The 26606-nt window shown below is 41.5% G+C and overlaps 1 protein-coding gene across 4 annotated transcripts in view; it reads right to left on the bottom strand.

Moving 5' to 3' along the window:
• Positions 1-1908: 1908 nt before the first annotated feature.
• Positions 1909-26606, bottom strand: part of LOC117973373 (SH2B adapter protein 3-like) — a 71820-nt gene continuing 47122 nt past the window's right edge. For 3 of the 4 annotated variants that reach the window (XM_059033223.1, XM_059033225.1, XM_059033224.1), the window contains exons 3-8: positions 20186-20287; positions 16969-17063; positions 12785-12882; positions 10583-10797; positions 9726-9897; positions 1909-4707 (exon numbers count right to left, since the gene is read on the bottom strand). In XM_059033223.1, coding sequence (XP_058889206.1) covers positions 4394-4707; positions 9726-9897; positions 10583-10797; positions 12785-12882; positions 16969-17063; positions 20186-20287 — 996 coding nt within the window. In that variant the 3' untranslated portion in view covers positions 1909-4393. The remainder of the gene's footprint in view (positions 4708-9725; positions 9898-10582; positions 10798-12784; positions 12883-16968; positions 17064-20185; positions 20288-26606) is intronic. The other variant, XM_059033226.1, reaches the window with a different exon arrangement.

Below are 26606 nucleotides of genomic sequence, written 5' to 3'. Positions count from 1 at the left end.
TTGGCTATTTTTGACAACTGCTCCTACAGTACATATAAGCAAATGTGGTTACTCTGACAGTAATAGGTCTAGTAGTATTTTGATATCTACCACTATGACTTTTTTTGGCAAAGGTTGCTGTTTCATACTGTGGTCCATTGGTAAGTAGAAACGTACATTTCTTGAGTTTATTTTGTTTAGCTGATTGATCAATGGCATTAAGCATCTGTTCAGTTTATGCATTATTCAGTTGAAGGATGTTTGGTACTCAACAACCAGATGATGGCGGTAACGAGTTAGTCAGGTTGCATTTGTAAAGGCTTTTCATGATGTCCTATCTCTTTTCAGAAGGATCTTGGCCATTGGATTTTAGTCAGCTTTGCCCAAGATTTAAGGTTAATGACAATTGCATTCCTCCAGGTTTTATCCATAACTATTAATCCTGCAATAGTACTGAAATTAGAAATGCTGAAACTAAATTCAATGACAGAATTCTAGTTTTATTTTAGTAGTTCCAGATCCATACAGCGCACCATTACTGTAATTGTGCAGTATGAGGTGTTTTAGTTTAGTGTACTACCTGGAGAAGCCAATGGAGCAACAATTACCCAAGTGACATTTTCAAAAGCATTCCTGTTTTATCTCTACTTTTTGAATGTTATTTTAATGGAAAGGATTTCAGAATAAAAACATACAAGGCAACTTATAATGCTTGTCATAAATCTGTTTTTATTAGCTATGTAAAAATAAGTAAAATGTACAGTTATATATATATATACAGTGCCTTGCAAAAGTATTCAGACCCCAGACCAATTCTCTCATATTACCGAATTACAAATGGTACATTGAAATTTCGTTCTGTTTGATATTTTATTTTAAAACACTGAAACTCAAAATCGATTATTGTAAGGTGACATTGGTTTTATGTTGGGAAATATTTTTAAGAAAAATAAACTGAAATATCTTGCTTGCATAAGTAGTCAACCCCTGTGCTGTGGAAGCTCCCAGTTTACACCGATGAAAGAAATTGCCTAATGAGGACACAATTACTTTACCACTGGCCTCCACCTGTGAACCATTAAAGTTGCTGTCACATTTTCTGGAACTGTTGAAGGATCATTGGTCAGGCTGTGAATCTGAAGGAAAATGAAGACCAAAGAGCATTCTACAGAAGTTGGAGATAAAGTAATAGAGATGCATAGATTGGGGAAAGGGTACAAAATAATATCCAAGTGTTTGGATATCCCAGTGAGGACAGTTGGATCAATAAATCAGGAAGTGGAAGCTGCATCACACCACCCAGGCACTGCCAAGAAAAGGCCGTCCCTCAAAACTCAGCGCTCAAACAAGGAGGAGACTTGTGAGAGAAGCCACAGAGAGGCCAACAATCACTTTGATGGAGCTACAGAGTTCAGTGGCTGGGAGTGGAGTAATGGTGCACCAGTCAACCATATCAAGGGAGGGTGGCAAGAAAGAAGCTGTTACTCAAAAAGTACCATCTGAAAGCACGTCTGGAGTTTGTCAGAAAGCATGAGAGCTTTTTGGCCAAAACTCAAAGCGCTATGTGTGGCGCAAACCTAACACTGCCCATGCCTCAAGACACACCATCCCTACAGTGAAGTATGGTGGTGGCAGCATCATGCTGTGGGGATGCTTCTCATCAGCAGGGACTGGGCATCTGGTTAAAATTGAAGGAAGAATGGATGGAGCAAAATACAGGGAAATACTGCAAGAGAACCTGCTTCAGTCTGCTAAAAAAACTGAAGCTTGGGAGGAAATTCACCTTTCAGCAGGACAATGATCCCAAGCACAAGGCCAAAGCAACATTGGAGTGGCTCAAGAACAAAAAGGTGAATGTCCTACAGTGGCCCAGTCAAAGTCCTGATCTCAATCCCATTGAGAATCTGTGGCACTATTTGAAAATTGCAGTCCACAAGCGTCGTCTAACCAACCTGAACAACCTGGAGCAAATCTGCCAAGAAGAATGGGCCAAAATCACTCCGACCACTGTGTGCAAAGCTGGTACATACTTACCCCAAAAGACTTAACGCTGTTATTGCAGCGAAAGGTGGCTCTACCAAATATTAATGTGTGGGGGTTGAATACTTATGCAAGCAAGATATTTCAGTTTTTTATTTTTCTTAAAAATATTTCCCAACATAAAACCAATGTCACCTTACAATAATTGATTTTGAGTTTCAGTGTTTTAAAATAAAATATCAAACTGAACGAAATGTCAATGTACCATTTGTAATTCAGTAATATGAGAGAATTGGTCAGGGGTCTGAATACTTTTGCAAGGCACTGTATGTATAATTAGAACTGTGAAATGCATGGGCAGTGGAAATAGTTGCATTTACTGCTCATCTTTGCAGCAGGGTTTCTATTGCAGAAAGGTGGGCTACTTGGGGATAGGGTAGGAGCTACCTAACCTTAGATGTTCCTGAATAATAAAAATGAGTTTACATTTTACATAATGTACAGTGCTTGTAAATAATACATGTAAAATATTTAATGTCTTGGTTAAAACAAATATACATTATATAGTATACATTATAGATATAGGCAACATTTAAAATGTTTACATTTTGTGCATTGTTTCTGTTAAATACAGTAGAGTGTAAGAGTTTCAAATGTCTAGTACTACAGGAAAATCAGGACTAGTTTGCCTTTGTCTGATTAGATGTGTCAATATATTATCTGTTGTAGCTGGAATAACTGGGTATAGATAAATACATTTATATATTAGTATAATTAACAAAGGTCTTACTGTAGTAGAACACTGTGTATGAGGCAGTATTTTTTAAATTCTTTTCATATATACCGAGAACGCCCCCCTTTCTTTTTCTTTTTTCTTCGATGTAATATTTCTGTGTTGGGAATTGCACCCACGTCAGGTTTCACTTCTCTTACTGCATCTTGCTGTGCTGAAACTCTATTTATTTAAGGTTATTATTTTGCATCTTACTTGGGTGCTATATAAATAAAAAATATATATCTGTATATTATTAGAATGTTATTTTACAGAGCTAAAATACAGACCAAGAGGCAGTGGAAGAACAGTATTACCTTCAACACAAAGTTCCACTATACTGATGTTGCTGTTGCACAACAGCTGTGCTTGGAAACATTCTCCCCTGGTATGTATATAATGTGGATAAATTACAAAAACATAAATACTGTCTAATTTACAGAAATGTAACCAATACAAAAGAGAAGCTCAAGTTAGACATCGCTTTTGATAAAGTGGTTTTCCTCTGAGATGAGATGAAATAAATATGGTGCTGCAGTTTTTTTGTTTGTGTGTTTTTTAGAAGAAACCCTGCTACAGAGAAGAGGAGGCTTCATTTTATACAGCTTGATATGAAAGTACAAAAAACGGATTGCTTACCATCTGAAAGCCATCTGGAAAAAGGAAGCAAGCTACAGTTACTGCCGTGCAGTAATACTGTCATTTTAAATCAAATCTGAGGTATTAATTGTTATGAAAAAAGAAAATAACCCTTCTGGGTTCTAGCAGACTTGTGTCTGAACTTCTATCTGTAAAAATATTCTTAACCCATTTATTTAAATTTTGGTGCTTTTCTTTGCACTGGGAAATCACTTGCCCAAATCACTTGCCAAATCATGTTAGTGTTACTGCATTAATGTACAATATGTAAGGGCTAACAAAGATTACAAAATCAACTTTCAAAAAGCAAAAGTTAAGTAGAAGGTTGTTTTTGTTTTCTGTGCTTTATTTTGCAGAAGTTTGTAATGTACTGTGCAAAACTCCTGGAAAACAAAAGCAAACCTGACAAACATTTTTACAAACGCTAAAGCTTAATTAAAATCATTATTTAATGCTTTTTAGCTTGGGGCCTGCTGTGCTACAATATGGGAGTGAAAAGATGTATATTACTTGCAGAGAACTGCTGTATCTCAAAGGAGACAGTGCTTTCTGCTGATTCTGGGTGCTTTGTAAATGTTAGTCTTGACAAGTGTTTCCAGCACTGATTTGGTAGGATTGCTGTTATTTGTTGTCTCAAAACATCCTACACCTTACAGGCAGTTTTGTTAGCAGACCATTAAGTTCAGACACAAGCCAAAAGCTGTGATTTTTAAGGCAGGCTTGTACACTGTAAATTAGGAACTAACAATATAAGTTTTTGAAAAGAACGGGGCCCTTTAACAGGAGGAAGGAATCTGCATGTGAGACAATGATTTTAACCTGAGAAGGACCAGGTTCTGCCTATAAGGTTTCAAGCAAACCTCACTCCCAAATCCAGTAGCCACACATGCCCAAAATAAAATTTTTTTTTTTAAAAATACATTCAGTGAAGCTCTTCTCCCTGAAGAGTTGTAATGGTTGGCGAGACACGCTCTGCCTCCTCCTAGTTCACATGTCCGCTTGTGTCTCGAGATCCATGTCCCGTTAAAGGAACATGTAATTATTGTCAATGGCTCGCTTGCGCCCCCCTGAGGGTGGGTCTAGTTGGTAGTCAGAGTCACGTTGCTGCAGCTGGCGGGGCTGCACCCCAATGGAGTCACTGTGGCGGAGCGCCCCAGGAAGGTCTTCTCGTGGGGTCACTAGGTGGAAGATCTGCTCAGGCTCCGAGTGCTGGTGGAGGCTGTCCAGGGTGTGCACTCGTGGGCAGTTGGCTGCGCTGATATGGGCCAGGCTAGGCTCCGAGCTCCAGCGGTGGCGAGAGAAGGGTGCCAGGACTGCGGTGGTGGAAGTGTTTGGACCTGCAAACAAACAACAAACTCCAGTTACAGCAAGTTAGGACGTTGTAAAAAAAAAAAAAAAAAAAAAAAAAAAAGATTGTTACAGTAGGCAACAGAATCATCAATGATCAATGCTGTAGTTCTGGAACTGTGTTTAAGGAAAAACACGTAGTACTCGCTTTGCTTCATTGCTATGATTTTTAAGAATCTGCACTTCAGAACCAGTAGAAAAAGTGCCTCCAGATGGAACCGGGATCAATAGAACTTTCTCAGACACATGTCTAAAGTGTCGTCTTGGTACTGTTTTTAGATTTTCTTTCCTGTGCTTCCAAACAAGCCCTTATCAGTAATGTACACCCTTAACATTATTAACTGCAACCCAATGTTTTGGATTTACATTTTTTTAAATTTTTTTTTTTTTTATTGAAACTAGAAAAGCACTTCTGGTGGGAGGTAAAGGTTGTGGACATATTCTGAACTGACAAGTATATGAATGAATATTAAATATTACAGGGGCCAGGGAATGCATAACTGATAATAAGCTTGACAAAAAGCAGCAAATCTCAGAACAAAGTAAATAATCAGAGCAGGTCATATCTGGGATATTGGAGCCACAACATTGTCAACAAAGGAAATGAAATCTGTCAAGAAGCCAAACTGATGATGTTTCAGTACTGCATATTAAAGGGGGCATACCTATAAGAATGAAAAAACCCACAAACCAGTTGTTGGAAAATGCTAACTAAGAGACCTTTGTTTGGGGAAAAACAAACATACAAAAACAATTACTGGAACATCTGAGTTTTACAGAAACTGTGACAGGTGAATGTTAAGGTTAGTTAAATATTTCCCCTGAAAGCAACACAGGGAGCAATGATGCATGGCTGGTATTTTGTTTGATTCCCTTGTTTATCTTTTCAGAATGAATATTACAGTATATATACGGGACAGTATAGTTACTAAACTTTACTTTTTGTTTTGTTTTTTTTGGGAGGGGGGGGGGGGGGGGGGGTGTTGGCAGTTTTAAAATTTGGAAAGCGAACTAGAAAATGGGATTCAGATCTTGGGTGATTTTCTTTGTGGGCTTTCGTGTTATTTGTGTATGTATTTGTGGAACATCACTGGGTGGCAGGAAGTGTGTGTGTGTGTGTGTGTGTGTGTGTGTGTGTGCAGTAGAGAGCAGGTGACTCTGCTTTAGGTTTCTTGCTTCCTCTTCTCAGTTCAGTCAGCATGGTCTTACCAAGAACTTGCTATAACCACCGGCCGCAAGAAATGAGCTGTCCCTCGTTACCTGTCAAAATGAGGCTGGGCCCTTCTCTCACTCAACAGCGAAGTGGCTGCTTCTCAACTTCACAAATTACTGTTTGGTATGAAAGAGTGTCTCCCACTATAGGTTTGTGAACGCTGATCAATTGAACGTCATTTACTGTACCACAGGAGAAAAGCAGCATTTATATGTGTTATTTATGTTCAGTCGTCTCTCTCCACTGCACACCCAGGCTGTGCTAGGTGGCTCTAGCGCCCCTTCCTGGCTCTGACTGGCTGGCCCTGTCCTGGGGAGGTCAGGAGTTCGAATCCCAATGCTTCCTGTTATCCAGGACTGGGGAATTCTGCTGGAATAAGAGACTGGTGGAGTGGGGTAGGCGGAGGTTATGCATATTAACCACCAAGCATGTGCAACCAGGTTGGCAGGGACTGAGAGTATTCCCAGTGGTAAGCAGGGCTTTATATCAAGCTGCTCTCTTGGAGGGAGTTTACTGTATAGTACAGTGTGTCTGAAAAACTAAAGGCTTTGTCTCATGGGAGTAATCAATTTTCATTTCTTTCTGTTTAAACTGCTTTGCTACCATGAAAAGCATATGGATATTCTTCTACCAACATGTACCCTTTCCTAGCACATCATAGGACAGTGGAGTATTGTGCCTGAACCCAATTTGGGGAGCAAATATGAGAGTTGCAACTGCCCTGAAAGGATCTGAAGTTGTCGTTTGTGGGTCGTTCTGTTAAGTCATGAGGCTGACAGCTCAGAGCCTCGCTGTTGGTGGTCTGAGGATTCGGGTTATCACGGCAGCCGGACTCCATGTGATACGTGCACATCGGTACTGCAGAGAGCAGGGCTTTGATAAACAACCACCTTGAGGGTCAGGGGCTTCCCAGCCATTCAAACCACAACGGACTACGTCTGGAAAACGAGCCTTCAAGTCCTAGCTAGGATTCAGCTTTCTTGTAACTGGAAGCCGGGACAGTGTCTCCCACGCGTTGTCAGAACACAACCAAATATAGCAAAGAGGAAGAGAGAGAGAGAGAGCAGGGGGAGCAGCTCTGGCAGCAGGGCCTGGGCTGGGGGTTGGGCAGATGGGATCCACATGGGGAGTGGTTCAGGGTAGATTCTTCAAGTTTTCCATTACTGAACGGATCTGATGAACCATGAAACAGACAGAGGAAAATAGTTCTCGTAGAGAGAGATCTTTGCAAATGTCTCAAATGAAAACCAAAAAACCACTGCGCTAATACATTTTCCAACTTCAACCCTATACCATGTCAGAAACTATTGTATCAAAAAATGAAACTAGACCGCTAATGATTTTTGGCAGTTTGGAGTTGTGAATTAATATTTGCTTTTATATGTCTGCTGTGTCTTTTCATCTGCCGTTTTGATCCGTATCCTTATTTTTCTTTATTTAATTTTTCCTTCTAATACAATCAAGACGGCTGTCATAGTAACAGTGTGTTCATGTGAATGTTAGTTTCATTTAATTTAATACATGTTTTTGTATTTTCTTTTAATATTTTTAAATATCACTGGGAGAATTTTTTGTACAGTACATAGTCATTACAGAATTATCGAAGTGTAAGTGTTTCCGCTCCCAGATTGAATGTATGATGTGATTGTCTTGAGTGATGTTATTTTTTATAGATGTGAAATTATTGCTGCCTGTTTCTGGTCATCTTGCCAGGACACTTGTAAAAGAGGCCTCTGTCTTCATGGGTTTTTTCCTGGTTAAAGAATTAATATATAAATAAATATGTACATTCCACAATAAAATGTCAATCTTTACTATCAAGCCTTTTGAAATAACAGTATCTTATACGGACATATAAACATACATGATACCAGCTTAGAATTACACATTACTTTAAAGTGTAACAGGTATTCCTTTCTGCGACATGTGAAGTACTTTTAATTTCTAATTGTTAAAAGATTTTTTTTTGGCAGAATCACAGTAAAAGTTTACTTGTAATTTCAGTTTTCACAGAAAGGCTTTGAAAAGTTGAAATATATATTGGGAGAAAAATATGAGCACAGTTGTATACAGCCTTCTTATCACCCAGATCAACCCAGAATCAAAATGATGTTTGCATTGAATGAGCATCTTTAGGGTTAAAACCACTGGTGTAAAAGGTCACTTATTTGCCAAGAACAGAACCGTACCACAAAAAAAAAAAAAAAAAAAAACTTTTCTTAGAAATTAACAAAATATTTCCTGTTTAATGACTTCTGTGGCTTTAGCTACCAAACAGATGTGAGACTGTGTGAAGTATTGTCATGTGTCTCATGCTGCAAAAATAGGCAATTAATGCAATGTTGTTGTTTTTTTTTGTTCTTAATGCGCACACCCCTCTTATTCTAAGAATTAAGGCGAGTGCTATTTTAAAATATATAGTAGATAGCCATTGTGCACACGTTCTCCATACAAGAATGCCTTGTCAGTTCAGTGGAAATATGTACACTGTGAAACATCTCTGTGCAAGTGTAGGGCATCAGCCGAGTAGAACAGATGGAGGCAGTGTGGTCTAGCAGGCCAGCAGCCCAACAGAGTCCAACACTACAAGGCCAAATAACGTTCCAGTATCTCCATGTGTAACACTGGTACTATATTTAGATAACAGAAATGTCATTTGGAGTACAGTACTGTACTGTGCACAACAGAACACAGCAAATGTATGAAAGTAACCCTGAACAGTCCAGCAGTGTGAATATTTTGATCATCTATGATCAAACTGGGATGAATGTAGGTGTCTTCAGATGATTCACTATCCTGCTTGTACTTTTCCAGGGTAGACCATTCATTACCCAATCGTTTCTAAATATTGTTTGTCTTAGTTTGTGCATTAAAAACGGGTACTTCTGCAAACAGTCTTTGCAAAATAAAACAAATATTACAAATAAAATAGGCAAATGGCTTCCAATCTGTTTCATTAGCTTAACCAGTAACAAGCCAGAGCAAAAGTAGGTCACCACAAGCTGTTCAGAATTCTGAGAAATGCAAGAATTTGTGGTAAAGAACGTGTCTATAAAGTTTGATTGTTTTGATGATTTACTTTACGTAAAAAAATAAGTACGACGTGAACAGATACACAAGCTTCAATAAACGAGGCGAGTAAAGCGAGATAAAGCCTTCCTTTATCCTGACCTTTTGAATAAATCGGTCACTGTGACCTAGATTAGGGTTGCACGGGTGTAACTATATCTTTCTATACTGATCAGATAGCCCTACGGGACGGGAAGTAAGCTGCTGAATAGGACAATAAGCAGTATCGTAAATCTATGCGATGCCAAAAACCCAGAGAATAAAAACACGCCCCATTCTAACATGCAAGCTGAGCTGCCCTCAGCCTTCCCACCTAATAACACAGGCGGGGCAAATCCACTTACTATGTTAGGCCATCCTCACGTGTTCATAGTACCTACTGATGCATGCTTTACCTTTCTTAAACAGAATACAACAAATAATAAACATTCATTTCAGGTTTCGCAGGCCCCAAGATCAGTTCTAACTGTGGTGTATGAAACCGAAGCCCTCTCAATGTGTTTTTCATTTTGTAACATTAACCTGATTTCTATTTCTCCTTTAAAAAAAACCAAAAAACTAGTTAATTATAAAGAATGTAGGAAACGTCTTTTTTTTGTTTTATGTTATCCGGCATGTTAATTGTTATGTTGACAAAACTGTATAAACATTCTTGTAATGGATAATGAATGGCCTGGCAGAGGCTTAACAAGAGGCAGCAGGACAGAGACAGCTGGTGACGAGTACCTTGAGAACAGGCGCTGGCCACCACGTAGCTGGACAGTCTGACGTCGCAGGCTGCGCCGCTCTCCAGCGGGATGGGGGACAGCCGGAAGTGATTGAGCATGTCAATGACACGGGGGAACCGAAGGTGCTGGACTCGACACTGCCCTCTGTCTGTCAGCGAGAGACGCAAGTGCTGCAACAAACAGGAGGAACGTTAGGAAGTGAAAAGTACCATAATGGGTTGTCAGCAGTTACAGAGAGGGTTAAGTATTGGCTTCTCACTGCCCTAAACTGGTTTTTGGTATAACATTTTTTTTGCAGAGGTATTAGTACACTACTAATGTAATAAATGTGTCTGAAATGAGTCAGAATTGGTCAGGGGGTTACAATGAGAATGGGGACTTTGACACTGAAAGCAGAACTGTGTAGATATCTGAGTTATCTGTCAATAAACAACAATAGGGAACAAAGTCTTCAACACACTGATTCACCTACATGTTGCATTCATTGAGTGGCTGGGTAAGAGAAACCAAAAGTGCCATAATCAGTCACACATTCCCAAAGCATTGTGTTGGACTGGCACCCACAGTGGGAGAGTTTCCCAGCAATGTGACTCATTGGTACGGGAAAACCATTGCTAGATATTGTATTTAATGTTTATTATGCACAACACAGCGCCAGATCAAATAAAATACAAAACTCAAAAGAATTCCATAAGCATCGGGTGCTAGCTAATAAATGCTACTGAATTTTGTTATGCTACTGTGGTTTTAAGAAAAACAAGCGAGAAGAAAGCAATCCAGCAATCTGCCACGTTCTGTGTGCGCTACACTGAAGAAGGAAGGATTCAGAAAAGTGAATCTGAAGCGCATCGTTACCTTGGCGTTGCCCTGGAAGTTGAAGGTGACGACGTGGTCTCCGCGGCGCGTCTCACTCTGACGCACTAAGAACACTCCGTGGCCCTGGAGACCTGCCATCTGCACCAGCTGGGCTGCCTTCACGCGCGAGATGGGCCCGTGGAACCAGGGGTACGAGGAGAGGAAGTGATCTGTTTTGTTGAAGATCTGCTCTGCTGGGGAAAAGTGAGTGGCTCCTTGGAAAAAGACAAACAAACAATTTGCTTCAATGTATTTTCAGATGGATGCAAGATTTCTTCAAGAAGCTAAAGCTGAAAACATCATCAATATGAGTTTCCTCGAAAACAAAAACAAACCATTTTTGCTTTTTGCAAACAAATCACTTTTTTTAAATATGTTTCGCTTACCTAACTAAAGCGGTTAGAAAATCTCTTTTTATAATCGATGCTACTGCTATAAAATGTGCTCCGAGTGGCAAGCAGGTTTCAATGGAGCGTGCCCCAGCCTCAGCAATAGATTAATTGGTGTATTCAGTCATTCAACTACATGTCACACACTGCTACATTATGTTATAATGAAAAAAGACTTTTGAGGTTTATTAGAGTTCTGTGCTCCACATAGAGGTGTAGCTTGCAGTGCATTTTCTCAGAATTCAGAAACATTTTGACAAAACTGATGTGAAAGCAGCAGAAAGATTGAAAGCTGGGTTTCTGAGATAAGTAACTGTTTCCCGTCAACGGCAGTAATCCTTGGTCAAGCCTGAACTTGTACACCCATTTCCACCTGGCAAGGCTGTGCACGGAACGAAAGGTCTGTTTAGGTTTCAGATAACAAGGAGCATGGTAATTCCCTTGTGGAGGGTGTTTAACCCCTTACTGCATAAAGCGCTTAAAAAAAAGGACGCTTCACTCTAGCCACCTGCTGTCATTGTTTTACACTTAATACAGTGTTGTGTTTCTGTTTTGATAATGGAATACCAACACCCCTCTAAAAATGAGCCAGTCTGTTTCCAGGACAACTCCCTCCACTTATTTTTGCTAATAAATTATGTTCATAAGTTTGGCAGCAGTGTGGAGTAGTGGTTAGGGCTCTGGGCTCTTGACCGGAGGGTTGTGGGTTCAATCCCCAGTGGGGGACACTGCTGTTGTACCCTTGAGCAAGGTACTTTACCTAAATTGCTCCAGTAAAAACCCAACTGTATAAATGGGTAATTGTATGTAAAAATAATGTGAAATAATGTATAACGTGATATCTTGTAACAATTGTAAGTCGCCCTGGATAAGGGCGTCTGCTAAGAAATAAATAATAATAATAAGTTTACAAAGGGAATATTTTGATATTTAGAAAAAGTCATGCAGTAACCCAAGTCCTTATCTATTTGTCATGCATTGGATCGTGTGTGTGGGATTGTTTAAGCTCACTTGTTACAAAAGTGAGCTGTACCCTTAACATATACACAAACAAAAAGGAAGTGTTCGAACACTCCTTATCACCTCCCCCTAACACCCCAGGTGAAGCTCACACAAATGATTATTTTTATTTTTTTTACGTTGCAGCATGGATTACTTGCTCTGTGTTCACGTGACAATAAAGTGTGACTCATTTAAATCTGCTGTCCATCAAATAAAAATACGTTATTTTTAAAAGAGACTGCTAGCAAATTCGGAGAACTGAAAATAGTGAAATGTTTCAGTATGAAACATCAAACCACACTGATTAACCACTTACAGTTCAGACAGTCTCTCTCTCTCTCTCTGAAGAGGAACTGGAGGGTGTTACTGGACATTGCAGAGCAACAATAAAGAGAAATGCAAGCAACAGGAAACCGTGCTGGCACATTAACAAAAAGCATGTGTCTTCTTTCTCATTCATTCATGCATTCATTCAATAAACACCACAACCTGATTACATACAGGATTTCTATATCAGGTGTGCACAGCCGTGGCACTGCAAAAACTGTCATCTCAAACTGTTTTTTTCCCCCCAGAATAAGCCAGGCTTCAGTGCTGTTTGTGTGAAGAAAATGCTAAATTCCTGTATTGAGCTACAGGAATGGAAATAAGACTCCTATTGCATGGCAGTTTCACCCATTCCAGGTTTTACTACAAGCTTGATTAGCCACAGTATACAGGTAAAAAGCTTATTAAACTCCTAGTAAAACCAGGAATGGATCTGTGCTACGCAATGGCAGTGTTATTTCTTTGGTCCGTGTCCAGGGCTCACCTTGGTTAATGGAGTCCGAGCTGCCTCTCCCGCTACCAGGAGGAAACGAATCTGCCTGAGATGTAGTGAGCAGCTCCACGTCGGCTCCTTCCAGCCTGCTGCAACAACACCAACAAAACCATTTACTACATGCCTTGCATTTAAAACATGTTAAACGACACCTTCTCACTAATGCCTGTGCATAGAGTCATCTAAGTGTGCAAGCTGTTCCAAAGAAAGAAATGATAAAATCACACAATAAATGCACTACTCTGTTCAGAATCACGCATGTGCAGTCATACATTCCTATACAGATGTGTGTGTGTGTGTGTGGCATGTGCACTGACACCTATTACGTGTACAATAGGAGGAGGTAGGCTGTGTGGTCCAGTGCTTAAAGAAAAGGGCATGTAACCAGGAGGTCCCCGGTTCAAATCCCACCTCAGCCACAGACTCATTGTGTGACCCTGAGCAAGTCACTTAACCTCCTTGTGCTCCGTCTTTCGGGTGAGACGTAATTGTAAGTGACCCTGCAGCTGATGCATAGTTCACACACCCTAGTCTCTGTAAGTCGCATTGGATAAAAGCGTCTGCTAAATAAACAAATAATAATAATAACAACAATAGATTTACTGTCCCAGACTCCACAGGCATGGAAAATGAGATGCCTGCATCTCAGTAGATTAATCCTAAATAAATAACTTTTAATAATAATAATAACCATACTGTTAACTAAATACTGTACTCATTTTATAAAACTTTAAAATCACCACTTAACCTCTAAGCATTATTTATCCAGTTGTTTGCCTTTGTGTCTGCCCAGAACCGAGCAACAAAAATAAAAAAATATGGGGAAGGAGAGACAGCGTCAAAGAGAGAGAGAGGGAGAGAGAAAGCAAGAGAGGCTGCTCAGGAAGCATGTCTAATTCATCGCGAGGAAGCTCCTGGCAGAGCCAAGCTGTGTAAATCACGCTGTGATTAATTGCGGACACTGTTCTCAGTGTTCCAATAACAGGAAGAGCTTCTCAGTGAGGCTTTCTCGAGGTCTTGAAATGCAGCTCCCCCTCCTCCCCCATAAACCGACACACTCCCCCGGGCTGCAGACAGCATTGCCACCGGGTAGAGCAGGGATGCACACGACTCCCTCTGCAGCAGCAGTTGTTTAAGCCAGTCCAGGCTTTATTATTGGCTGAAGTAGACGGAGCAAACACATCATCTGCTGTACGTCACAGGTTCTTAACTTAGATCCCAGAGCAAAACCCAGGAGATGCCTGAAATATCTAATGCAACTGCGTCTACCACACTCCCAAACCATTAACACAGCACATCAACCAACACGATCTGTGCTCCGGACACCATGCTAGGTGCTATCTGTCTATGAATTAGTCAATATTTTTCACTGCTAACACGTAAGACTGCATCCTGCTATTTGCAATATTACAATGACGTTTTGCACAAAAGGAAAAATGTTGTTAACGTTTTAAGAATGTCATTTTTTTTAATGCCTAATATACTTTGCAGTGTGATACAGTTTGTAGTGCAAATCCATTTATTTTGGTCTGAACACGGCATACAGTGCCTTGCGAAAGTATTCGGCCCCCTTGAACTTTGCGACCTTTTGCCACATTTCAGGCTTCAAACATAAAGATATGAAACTGTAATTTTTTGTGAAGAATCAACAAGAAGTGGGACACAATCATGAAGTGGAACGAAATTTATTGGATATTTCAAACTTTTTTAACAAATAAAAAACTGAAAAATTGGGCGTGCAAAATTATTCAGCCCCCTTAAGTTAATACTTTGTAGCACCACCTTTTGCTGCGATTACAGCTGTAAGTCGCTTGGGGTATGTCTCTATCAGTTTTGCACATCGAGAGACTGAAATTTTTGCCCATTCCTCCTTGCAAAACAGCTCGAGCTCAGTGAGGTTGGATGGAGAGCATTTGTGAACAGCAGTTTTCAGTTCTTTCCACAGATTCTCGATTGGATTCAGGTCTGGACTTTGACTTGGCCATTCTAACACCTTATTTGTGAACCATTCCATTGTAGATTTTGCTTTATGTTTTGGATCATTGTCTTGTTGGAAGACAAATCTCCGTCCCAGTCTCAGGTCTTTTGCAGACTCCATCAGGTTTTCTTCCAGAATGGTCCTGTATTTGGCTCCATCCATCTTCCCATCAATTTTAACCATCTTCCCTGTCCCTGCTGAAGAAAAGCAGGCCCAAACCATGATGCTGCCACCACCATGTTTGACAGTGGGGATGGTGTGTTCAGAGCTGTGTTGAAATATCCAATAAATTTCGTTCCACTTCATGATTGTGTCCCACTTGTTGTTGATTCTTCACAAAAAATTACAGTTTCATATCTTTATGTTTGAAGCCTGAAATGTGGCAAAAGGTCGCAAAGTTCAAGGGGGCCGAATACTTTCGCAAGGCACTGTACCAACACACCAAATATATGACGTGGGAAAATCTTTTCCGATTCCTACATTCATGTGCCCTACGTATCAAAAATGAGATTGTGTTTACAGTCCGATCGGTGCACATTCACCAAAGGCAGTCTTCCCCTCCCCTCCTTGTCATTACATCACACTATGAGACAAACAGGCATGGCCTTGCAAATACAGTTACAGCTCTGGAAACAATGGTGTTTCTGTTGCAATGACGACATTTTACATGAAACGCTTGGTGCACAGGACCTGCCCCTACTGTTGAGACAATTCCATGTGTAGTTGTCCTCATGAGGACCTACAAGTGACCGGGGGAGGTTTCTGTCTTCTCGCCCTACTGGCAATGCAAGTCTCAGCTGCAGCGTCCTTGGACAGGATGCTGATGACATTCTGCTTCCAGACCTCAGTGCGCTGCGATACAGTGACGACAGACTTCCAGCAGAACACACCTCTGCTGTGCGAGAGGGAGCAGGGAGCAGGAAGCAGGAAGCAGATGTTCCAGGGAGCCATTGTGGCTCAGCTCAATCACACTGACTGCTAATGCAATGAATACAGAAGCCAGTCCACTACTTCAGGTGACTCACGTCACTGAGACAAACGGTGGTGATGGAACTGGTCACTTTGGTTATTTTAACTCTGGGAAAAGGTTCTGAGACACTGAGATGATAAGTCAGTGTGTGTTAGACAGTCAACAATGTCTCTGATGTCCGGGACAGCTGTCTTCCCCGCATAGGCGAGCCACAATCCCAGGCCAAGCAGACAGCCGAGGGATTTCACAAAAACCTCTCTGCACAGTACTATCCTGCCACAACTCTAACCCGGCTACACATCTGCTAAAGTGAAGACGTGAAGGGGGCCCACAGATTACACCTCCATATGTTTCCTTTCCCAATGCAATGCAGCGGTCTGCTGCTAGAGCTCCATTTCCTTTATTATAGTTTTTTTTTTAAATGTATGACTATTTAGCCGTTGTCAACTGATTCACTCGATTTAAACACATGGTGTCCCTTTGATAACTGTAAAAATAGCTACGCTGTGGTTGTTGTATTAAACAGCCACAGAGGAAGACTTCTGTATGCTGTGGGCGGAACTGTCTAGTATTAGAATGGACCGGCTGATTGCTGCTGACTCCATTATGTACAGAACAAAACTGAGGTGCAAGTTCTGTTCCTTTTTGCAGCTTTGAAACCGCTGTGAATCACTTGCTTTCAAACCCTGTTTTAAGGAACCACTGCTTTGGTTCCTGTTGTAAACATTTCAGGGGTCTCAAACATTTTGATGACGTCAATCTGCAAGGTTTTGACAGTATGCATAAGACAGTGGTTTCAAGGGCATTGCAAACGTGTATTTCCTGTTTCAAGGGAACACGCTGGAGGTACTGGAAACAGCTCGCTCCAGAGGTACAGGGGTGCACTGATCTGCCATGTCACTGGAAGGTCCGCAGGCATGTTCAAACTCCAGTGCTGCTCTGGCAGGAACTCCGATACGAGCCTGGTGTCAGCTGGGATCTGCAGCAATGCAGGGCTGTTCAGTCCTTGCTGCCAGGTTGCTATGGGATCTTTGTATATCCCTGTGCTATTTGTTTGGAGTGTTAAGTCACTGCTGTACATTGGTGTGTCTTTAAATATTCTAGGGTTGTTCCCTGACCATCACCGGCAGATGACGCAGGTCTCCAGTGCTGCTATTTCTACATGTTTCACACTGATGTGTTCTGGTATGTTTCCAAATAGAAGTGTTTTTAGCTGTGGCAACTTACCCTGCGTTGATGCAATGCTTAATTTCTGTAGTCCAGGAACTCAGCTGCTGGTCGTTATCAGTCTCAAATATAACACTGCCTGGGAAGTGATTAACCTGGAAACCAGAAAGGGGAAAAAACAGAGAGATAGAGAAAAAGTGAGTGAGTGAGTGAACACTTTCATCAGCACTTTACAGAACAGGAACAAGAAATCCAGTCTACATGGCCCGTTTCACAGCCTAGTTATTTCTCTAATGCATCACTGTGTGGAAATGTTGCCTGTCTTCTGTAAACCCCTTTACATCCGTGGCTTGAGATGCCATAATGTTAGCGATAAGGAACAAGCAGAACAACAGGGTTAGAAATAAGACTCCCATTGCACAGCAGTTTGACAACATGTCACTGTAGGGACAGTCAGAAATAGGCCGTAATATAAAATGTATCCATGTAAAAACATTTAAAAAAAATAAATTCAAATTTTAGGGTCACTAAATGCATTTGAAATAGTTTATGGAGAGCAGAAGGTTAGTGAATCTGTACTTGTTTGAAAAATAGAAATAGAACATCAAACTAGCGAGAGAGTTTCTGGCAGAAAGAGGCACTCTTTCATGTGGCAAAGCTTTCTCTGTGCCGCTGCCTTTGATCAAGGCCTCTCCGACGAGGAGTAAAAATCAGTATCGACGAACGATGATACAAAACTGTTAAAAACACATTTAAAACACGTTTCAGTGCAATATGGAGGATTGTAAAGTAACTTGCAGCATTACGACACTGAGATTCAGTCGCTGTGGCCGATATTAAAGTTACGCATGGGTTTTCAGAACACTGGGCTTCAGTTCACCGTGTGTGGTACTGGAGTTAAAGAGCCCCGCTTAGTCTACTGTAGGGCTGTTGACACCGAACTTTAAAAGACTCATGTGGATAGGTCATCTTCACTGTATTGTTGTGCCTTAAGAGTGATATTACAAGGCTTGTCTAATCATCCTCTGCTAAAGAACTGTATGGACCTGCACCAAACAGCGGGTCAAATCCACAGAAGCATTTACTCCAGTGAACTTTTCTTAGAATCAGAATGGATGAATGAAGGCGCTCTTCGATTAACGTTCTTCAGAGGAGGATATCTGGCGACATTGACGTGGTCAGCAAACCATAACATCTGTGGGCACCAGGTGGTAGCCAATCTAGTGTAACAATGAAGCGTGGATTCAGATGAATTTGTGATACATCTTGCAGCTTGATGATAAAGAACATCCAGGTTTAGGGGAAGACCCTGCAGCGGTTTGATACGTCATACATGACATCTGCATTATCAAGCTAACGTCAAGACTAATTGACGGCTGTCCTTCGTCAGCTCTCTGCAACACACCAAACCTACTGTGTCACTGCATGTGATCCTGCTCGTGGATATTTTTTTTTCTCTTTTTCATCTTAATTTCATAATGTCCAATTATGTTCCTTCACCGCAGCAAATTCTGTACAACAGCTCAAGAGAGCTGAAGGTCAGTGGGCGGCCTTGAACCCATGACCAAGTCAATTGCCTATTTAGAGCCCAGGCCTCCTACAGCAGATGTCCGTGAGCAACCAGCCTCTGGAGGACAAAGGCCAGCCCTGCAGGTGTCTGCACCTGGTCACTGTAAAAACAGTCCCTGCTGGTCATGCCTTCCTAACCCGTGGGATCATCACAGCCAATGCAACACTCCCTGTGGAGGAACCCACATCAATCCAATTGTCTTTTATGCATGTGGCACAGCAACTGACTGTTCATAGTAAATTACTGAAGCAGTAAAAGCATTTACCATTTTAATCCCATCTGCTTTGGTTAATGTCTGTACATGGTATTTGTTCTTTTGTTATACATACAGTACCTAAATAAGAACATGAACAGAATGAGGAACTGGGCCTGATGACTAATGCAGCACTGCAGACCCCGATGGGAGTGTAGCTTTAATGATTTCCATGGAATGTGTAGAATCATATCCTGGGTGTCCCATGCTTTTACCAGGGGAAGCAGCGAGTTAGGACTGTACATCAAAGACTCCCCGCCATCTGGAAGAACAGTCTGCTCCAGATGTTACGCTCCTGTGAAACCTCCACTCAACAGAGCACTACCTGCTACATTTAGTAGAAAAGCGCTGTGAAAATCGCCCCTGAAATTTAAACAAATAAGGACGTGAATAATAGACGAGCACTTATTATAATCGGAAGGAATAACGTGCAAGACAAACTAGTGCTCCGTCTTCTTCAATGCAGCAGAACAGAGGGAGAGCCACCGAGTTTATGTTACTTGGCAAACTTGGTTTTATTGATTCATACATGGGCTGGTGAATGAACCGAAAGTAAAGTGGATTTTGTATAAAGAAAATAGCGTTGTAGCTTGATTTGCCTGACTTCAGGGTTTGAATGGTGTCTTACTAATGAAAGTCTCCATTTGTCACGCATCAAAACGGATAATATTAGGATGAATAACTCCAACATTCATGTTTCCACACCCCCTTTGTAGTAGCAGAACAGACGATGACTTGCGTCCAGTGGCACAATAATAAGCCTTGCATTGTTTGGACAGAGCCTGGCTAGACTTCATTTCAGAATGGAATTCCTCTTCCCTGCTTCAAGACTGGGGGAGTATCTGATTTCCTGTGTTTACAGACTAGTTTGGTTTGTTTGCTTGTTCTTTTTCAGTTTTTGATTGTTAAGTTTTATACAACAATAGGATTCTTTGGTGAATGTTCTTACATTCTTCAATCAGTTTTTCCTTTTTCTCGTGCTTCATAAGAAAACACATCTCATTGGCTGGATCTCAGGTTTGTTAACTACTCCTCAACACCACCCCCTGCTCCCAATATTACCTGCAGCAGCAGGTGCTTATGAAAGATGTCTGACAGTTCAGCTGTAGCCCAGGAAAGGATAACAAAAATGTAAAACTGATACTGATAATTGTATAAAAGAAACTGCATAAAAACATGACATCATTTTTGGATACTAACATACATATTATTTCCTACATTTACAAAAAAAAGTTAACCGCTTTGGAAATATAAGATTGCTTTTTGTAATAGAAATAGCACATGTTTTTTGTAATAGAAATTAATAGTTTGCTCTCGCTGGAGACACTGCTTGGCTACTTTGACGCATGAAACTCTCAGTTCATATAGGCCACTTAGTTACAGATAGAACTTGCTATTGCAATGCTGCACATGCATGCACGCTGGGGTGACTCTGCTGCTGTGAAGAGACTCACCTTTAAAACAAACGTGTTCATGTTGTCTGGCATCTCCAGCCGGTTACACCTCCGTATCTCAGTTATATCAGAGCAGAGAGCCTTCAGATGGGGTCTGGTGCACTGTGACAGGAGAGAAACCCATTAGAAGAGATTAGAGGAGCCTTCAATGCAACACATTACCTGAATACTACAGTAACTGTCAACTGGGCTAATCTGAAGAAAATGCTTGAATGCAGACCTGAATACCCAGGGGCAGACTGATTAAAATGACAGGTCTGTAGTTAAAGATGGGCACTAGTGAGCCACAGGCTGACCTACAGTACCTGTACTGTGTAAATATAAATGGGCTTAGCAAACAAAAAACAAAAACGAAATAATAATTTAAGCCCAGTTTAGATCCAGGATCACAATTTTGGAGGGAAACTGAAATGGTTTATCAACACAAAGTCCCCGTCCCCCGTCCCCCGTCCCTCGTCCCCTTCACCCTCCAAACACAACAAGAAGTCCAACTGGCTGTCCAGCCTGCCAGCGAGCCTTGCCTGCTCTGGGAGAGCTGTTTAAACATTCCAGCGCTAATCCCAGGAGCTCACACGCACGCATTCTAAACGACAGTCCTGCGAATTCCAAACCGCAAGTTCAGAAAACGTTCCACTCACAGGACTCCTTGGGGAGAAGAATCATTTTGAGAACTCGGTCAATAAACTCTCACAGAAAGAAACCCCATTGTTTCTGTCCCCTGAGCGAAAAATAACCACCCCCTCAATGACCAAACTGCTGAAAACAATTAGCCAGCTCACAATTTGCGCAGTGTTCCACAATGACTAGCATTTCCTGTGCTGGGCGGGTTTGGAAAATCCTGCTGGATGCACACAAATGCGTTTGAATAGACTTTGGTTGTCAACACAGTTGTTACAACAAAATACAATGAAATGTAATTACAATGCAATTCCATTTAATGTCTTGATCTTTGAGAAATATAGTACAGTCGCTAAATTGAGAGCCCAGCAATCAAATAAAAAGTAAAAAGGCTACTATTAATCCTCTTGTGTAGATTCCTAGAGCCACCAGTGCCTGTATCATGTTCTGAATCTTGTAGCATGAATCAATGATCACAGTGTTGCAATGCATTCTGGGATCTAAAGCACTACTAAACCTAATGAGAAATAATCTGAGACTCCAAATGTGCAGAAGCTCTGTAAATTAACATGTTGATTAATTTGTTGCAATTATTTCAAATGAAAGGGTAAAAGCCCATTACAATCTATCTCAATGAATCCTCCACATCAGTTTCTATTAATCCTTTTATTAATCTGCTTCACCAAGGCAGTAATGTAAATCTGCATCTGGGGTATTCCTTAAACAATGCACATTCTCAAAGACAGCACTGCCGAAGGATTTTACAAAAAGAATAATCAATTAGGGTAGGTTTGATCTGGTGAATACACTACCGTAAACGACTCATTTGAATCCTAAATGCATCCAGAGTCATATAATATGATCCACAAGCAGAATTTATAACCATATCCCAAAAGGACAAATTATTATATTATCCCAATATTTTAGCACATTATAGTGGAGACAGCAGCCTCTCAATTGCACCAAGCCTGCAACCTCACACCACAGCATTAAAACAAACAGCGGTCGCCAACGTTATTCGAGAGCATCCAGCTGGAGGCTGGGTTCCAAAACACTCAGTGAAGCCCTGCCTGTGCCCGAGCAGAGCTTCGACGTGAGCTCCTTTCACCATGTGCCAGGCTTCATGTGCTGCTGCCTCACTCTTAATGCTGATTTACTGTCCCTGGCTTTGCAATTCCGCTGTTACGCATTCCCTCGTGACCATTAAAAACCCTGACAGATTATGTGTTAGACACAAGCCTATTATGCACACACACCAATTTAGTTTATGCAGTCTACAGTCTGGGTGGCCATGGAAACCTATTTAGACCTGTTTAGAAGTGAAGGACTCCCTTGGGTCTCAGAGAACCAGTAAATATGTGGGAGCCACATGAGGGGCACGAGTTTACGGTGGACTGTAAATTCACCAGTCCAGCAGCCAAGCAACCCTGCAAGGAAGCACCATTGTGCACCAGCGATCAGTGGCCAGGACCACAGAAACCTAGCATGCTTATTGCATTGCATGAAAAGTATTAGAATGTATTGTACTGTAACTCTTTCAGACCATGTATCCGCACCAAGCACACAGTGCAGAAAAGCTAAGATGAAAAGGATTAAGTGCTTGACGAAATGCCATTGCAGTTTTAATTCAATCCAGGCCTTTTTTGTGCACTATTTTTTTTTTGTATTGTAAAACGTTGAGCAGATCGCAGTGAAGATAAAAAGAGCGAAATAATGATTAAACAAAAAGAGCTACTTTGAAGTAGTGGGCTCTCTTTTCCTGGAAAAGCTTTTGCTTTTTTTCTTGTTACAGGAAGCGTGACTGTGTGCCTCTCAGCCCGATGATAACCCTGGGAGATGTAAAGTGCTGATACTGCCGTGTCACATGTCAGTGCGGTGGAAGAGCCAGGTTACAGGTTCTGGGTTCCTTGTCCTTTAGAAAAGAACACCTTTTTTTCAGAGGCTACGTGAATGGATAAAGCCAGTGGCATCCATGGATTATTACTCCATCTCCCCATTCTGATTTAGGCCAGCCTTCTCTGTAATCTCATTCTGTAATCACCTTTTGCATGTGGATATTCTGTTTGTATAGGGCTTTGGTGCTTAATATTTTGGGTGTCATTGAGTGCCACCACCATCACTATACTTGCCAATAGAAGGTATCAAAGGGAAGCAGTGGGAGGCATGTGGCCATGGTGCTCTCATTTGAGAAACTGCCCTAGACAGTCCCAGGGGACAGTTTTAAACAGGTTTCTGTTTCCACAAAATGTCTGATCACAAAAATATGGTGAATTGGTTTTAGATACCTAATAGGAGGATAACGTGCCAGATTCAGAGACTACCCAAGCCAGTATTGCCCCATTGCCAGGCACGGATCAAACAAAGCAAAGGGAAGCAAAAACCTAAACTACAGCTGCAGAGTTCTCAAAAGAATTCAAAAGACTGTCCCGGTCTGAGAAGTTTTGTCAATAAAGGTGTTGTTCCTGCTGCTGCTTGATAATGCATTTGGCTTTGGTAAGGTGCCAGCTATCCAAGGGAGGCTGTCTCTGTCTGTCTGAATCTTATGGAAATCTTACTGAATTAAACATTGGGGAGCAAAGGAACTTTGTCTAATTTTATAACCGAGTCTCTTTATGGTATTCCTGGGAGCAGAGTTAGCTGCTATTCGAATATCTCTCCTGCATGAAAGAGGAGAAGCTTGCAGGCTAAAACTGAGAACGCATGTTGGCAAGGGAACAAAGTTGTCCCTAGCTGGCAATCAATTTAAAATAATAATCCTGTTTGATGAGAAGAACAGTGCTTTGCAAATAAAGGAAAAGAAAAAAAAATCTTTCCAAATATATCTTCTTTATAATTTAAAAATGAGTGCTGGCTAGGGGGCTCCCGAGTGGCTCATCCAGTAAAAGCGCTCCGCGTGGAGTGCAGGATGCGCCCTATAGCCCGGAGATCGCAGGTTCAAATCCAGGTTATGTCACTGCCCATGACCGGGGGTTCCTAGGGAGCAGCGCACAATTGGCCGAGCGCCACCCGGGGAGGGAGGGCTTAGGTTGGCAGGGGAATCCATGGTTCACAGCGCACCAGCGACCCCTGTGGCCAATAGGGCACTTGCGGTTCTGCAGTGGAGCCATCAGATCTGTTTTGTCCTCTGGCACTATAGATCTGGTGGCCTCACTGTGGATCTGCAGTGTGAAAAATGAAGGATTGGTAGGAACACGTTTTCTGAGGACGTGTGTTCCAGCCTCCTTTTCCCGAGTCGCGGTGGTGAACCAGGATACAAATAACAATTGGGCATTCCAAATTGGGGAGAAAAACCTAGGTAAAAAACCATTGGTGATGACTAAATTAAAAAAAAAAAAAAAAATGAGTACTGGCTGACTAAGATCAAATGGAAGCTCCTGAGGACAGCCTGCTGCTCCATTCACACTGGTCCACATGGTCATGTCAGGTCATCTGTGTTAAAGTGTGACCACAAGGCTTTCCTTAGAAAAACATGAGTCAATTAATGCAGGAAAGAGGTCTCGTCTCACCAACCCCGGAACTGGGCTCCATTAAAAACCCTGGGGATTGGCACATGTGGTCGTGGGCGAGAGGTTGTTATAACTTCAAATATTTGAGTTGACATCTCCTTTAACAAAAGAGTAGGAAGCCAAGAAACACTTCCCATTTCAGCAGGATAGTCAAGCCTTTGTCAGCGTCTCTTTAAAGTATTCACATCTTGAATGAATTTCCTACGAAATAGCAAGCAACATAAAGGATTGAAATGGTTTATTTTAAAACCGATAGTGTAAATGTGGGGTCCGGTTCTTTCGCTGAGGAACTTCTGCTGTTGAGCTGCAGTTTCAAAGAGGAAGGCACTGTATTGAAAGTAGTGACTTGTTTTGTATGGTAGAATGGTTTTAGATCAACCTGAAGCCTAACCAAAGCTATTTAAGGTACAAAAGGCAGAACAGTTGAATGACTTCAAGCTCAATTACTGAGGTTTATACGAATACTCAGGTATAGTCCTGCTCTAGCATCAACTAGACTGGGTTTGTGAGCTTGAACGTCTGCATACATAGAGTGAGTGCTTTTACTGCAACAAGCTGTTCATTCAATGTTTGTGGGTGGTGTAAATGATGGCTGACAGTTGGCGACCCTGAACGCTTTTCTCCTATCATCAACATGAATAGAACGTTCCCTAACTCATTAGAACACATGTCCTTGGCAAAGTTCCAGGCGAACACTTTCCAAAATACAGTGAATACTGATGTAACCGAGCCTGAAAACCTTGCATTTAAGTAGAACAGATGAACGAATACTCCTTGTAAATCGGCAGCTCCCGTATAAAGCTTTCCAGAGTAAGAGCGTAAGAAAGCTTAACAAACATGGTAAAGCGCAGTGTTGTATGATAAATCATAATAAAGGACATGGTAAACTATGGTACACACATAGCATAGGTCATGGGTAAACCGCAAAGAAACTCCACAGGCTGTGCACACTGGAGCATAGCCTCACAGGAGTTTCCCTTGTGGCTTTCTGTGGCCTGGCTGCACACAGTCTGCAAGACTGTTTATCGGGGCATGCCGGCACTGCAGCAGGATAGGAAGGAATACTTTTACTGTTTTATCATCAGGTGTTTACTCCTTGCGGGTAATGTGTTTGCATAGCGCAGAGCAGCATGTAAATTGTTTACACGCGCCAAGATTAAAAGCCCAGGATTTAAGAGGAATACTATTTGAATTCCTATACATCGTCCCTCTCAAGAGCCCATTTCAGTGTCAAATCCCTTTCCTTGGGTCGGGGGCCTCTCTGTGCAGAGAAGGACAGCAGGTGTGGGTGGTCTAGCTTGGTCTAGGTCTCTTGACCATAAGAACCCACAATAAATGGAAAAATCCCCCTAAAGCAGCCTTGATTAGAAATGAAACCACAAGGTTTTGGTAAGGGGGTTGTCCATGTTATGCAGGGATGGAAATATGAATCCCATTGCTTAGCAGTTTCACCCTTTCCAGGTTTTAATACAAGCTTGATCAGCCCCAGTGTATAGGTAACAAGTGCATGTGTGTTTCATTAAACCCATAGTAAAACCAGGAATGGAACAAACTGCTATGCAATGGGAGTCTTATTTCCATCCCTGTTATGGAGGCAAGTATGACAAATCAGATGTTGATGCAAGTTGCATATTTCATAATTCAGCCTCAATGCATGCATGGTTCCATTGTGCTGTAAGAGATTGAGATGCCTGGGGTACTGGCAGAATCATCCTATGCCATCATGGCATTGTTAAACTGTGCCATGGTACTCCTGAAGAAGGTAAATTATTTAACACTACATTTTCAGCATATACAGTACAGTATATTATATGCACTTGCATGGGTTCAGCAAAAACCCCTGAAGATAATGCAGTTAGGAAACTGCGAAGTTGGGTAATATATTCTGATAGCTTGGAAAATGTGCTGATTTTGTATAGAATGACCTTTCAGTGTCCTTGGCATGCTCTTTATATTAGTTGTTTCGAGCTTACAGTAACACCTGGACTTCTGGAAAAAGTCTGCACAGACAACACTGCAGGTACTGTACTATTTGCCTCAAATTCTCAAGTTTCATCACACATACCCACATGAGCTCTTCACGTTAAAGCTGTAACAGCCTGACAATACCGTGAGAAACCTGGAACAATGCGGAACATGTAAACCATCGTCCCTGATAATTGACCACAGACGATCAGTCTTTTTTTGGGTCAAGACCACATCAGATCACTGGGGAGTTCTGTTAATAGTGTGGAGAACGAAACAGCGAGGATGTTTCCTGCCTGGGTCACTTACCTCTAGGCTACTTTGCACCATCT

The sequence above is a fragment of the Acipenser ruthenus genome, chromosome 11 (assembly GCF_902713425.1).
Source record: "Acipenser ruthenus chromosome 11, fAciRut3.2 maternal haplotype, whole genome shotgun sequence".
Classification (NCBI taxonomy): domain Eukaryota; kingdom Metazoa; phylum Chordata; class Actinopteri; order Acipenseriformes; family Acipenseridae; genus Acipenser; species Acipenser ruthenus.
This window is presented reverse-complemented; position numbering and strand designations above follow the sequence as displayed.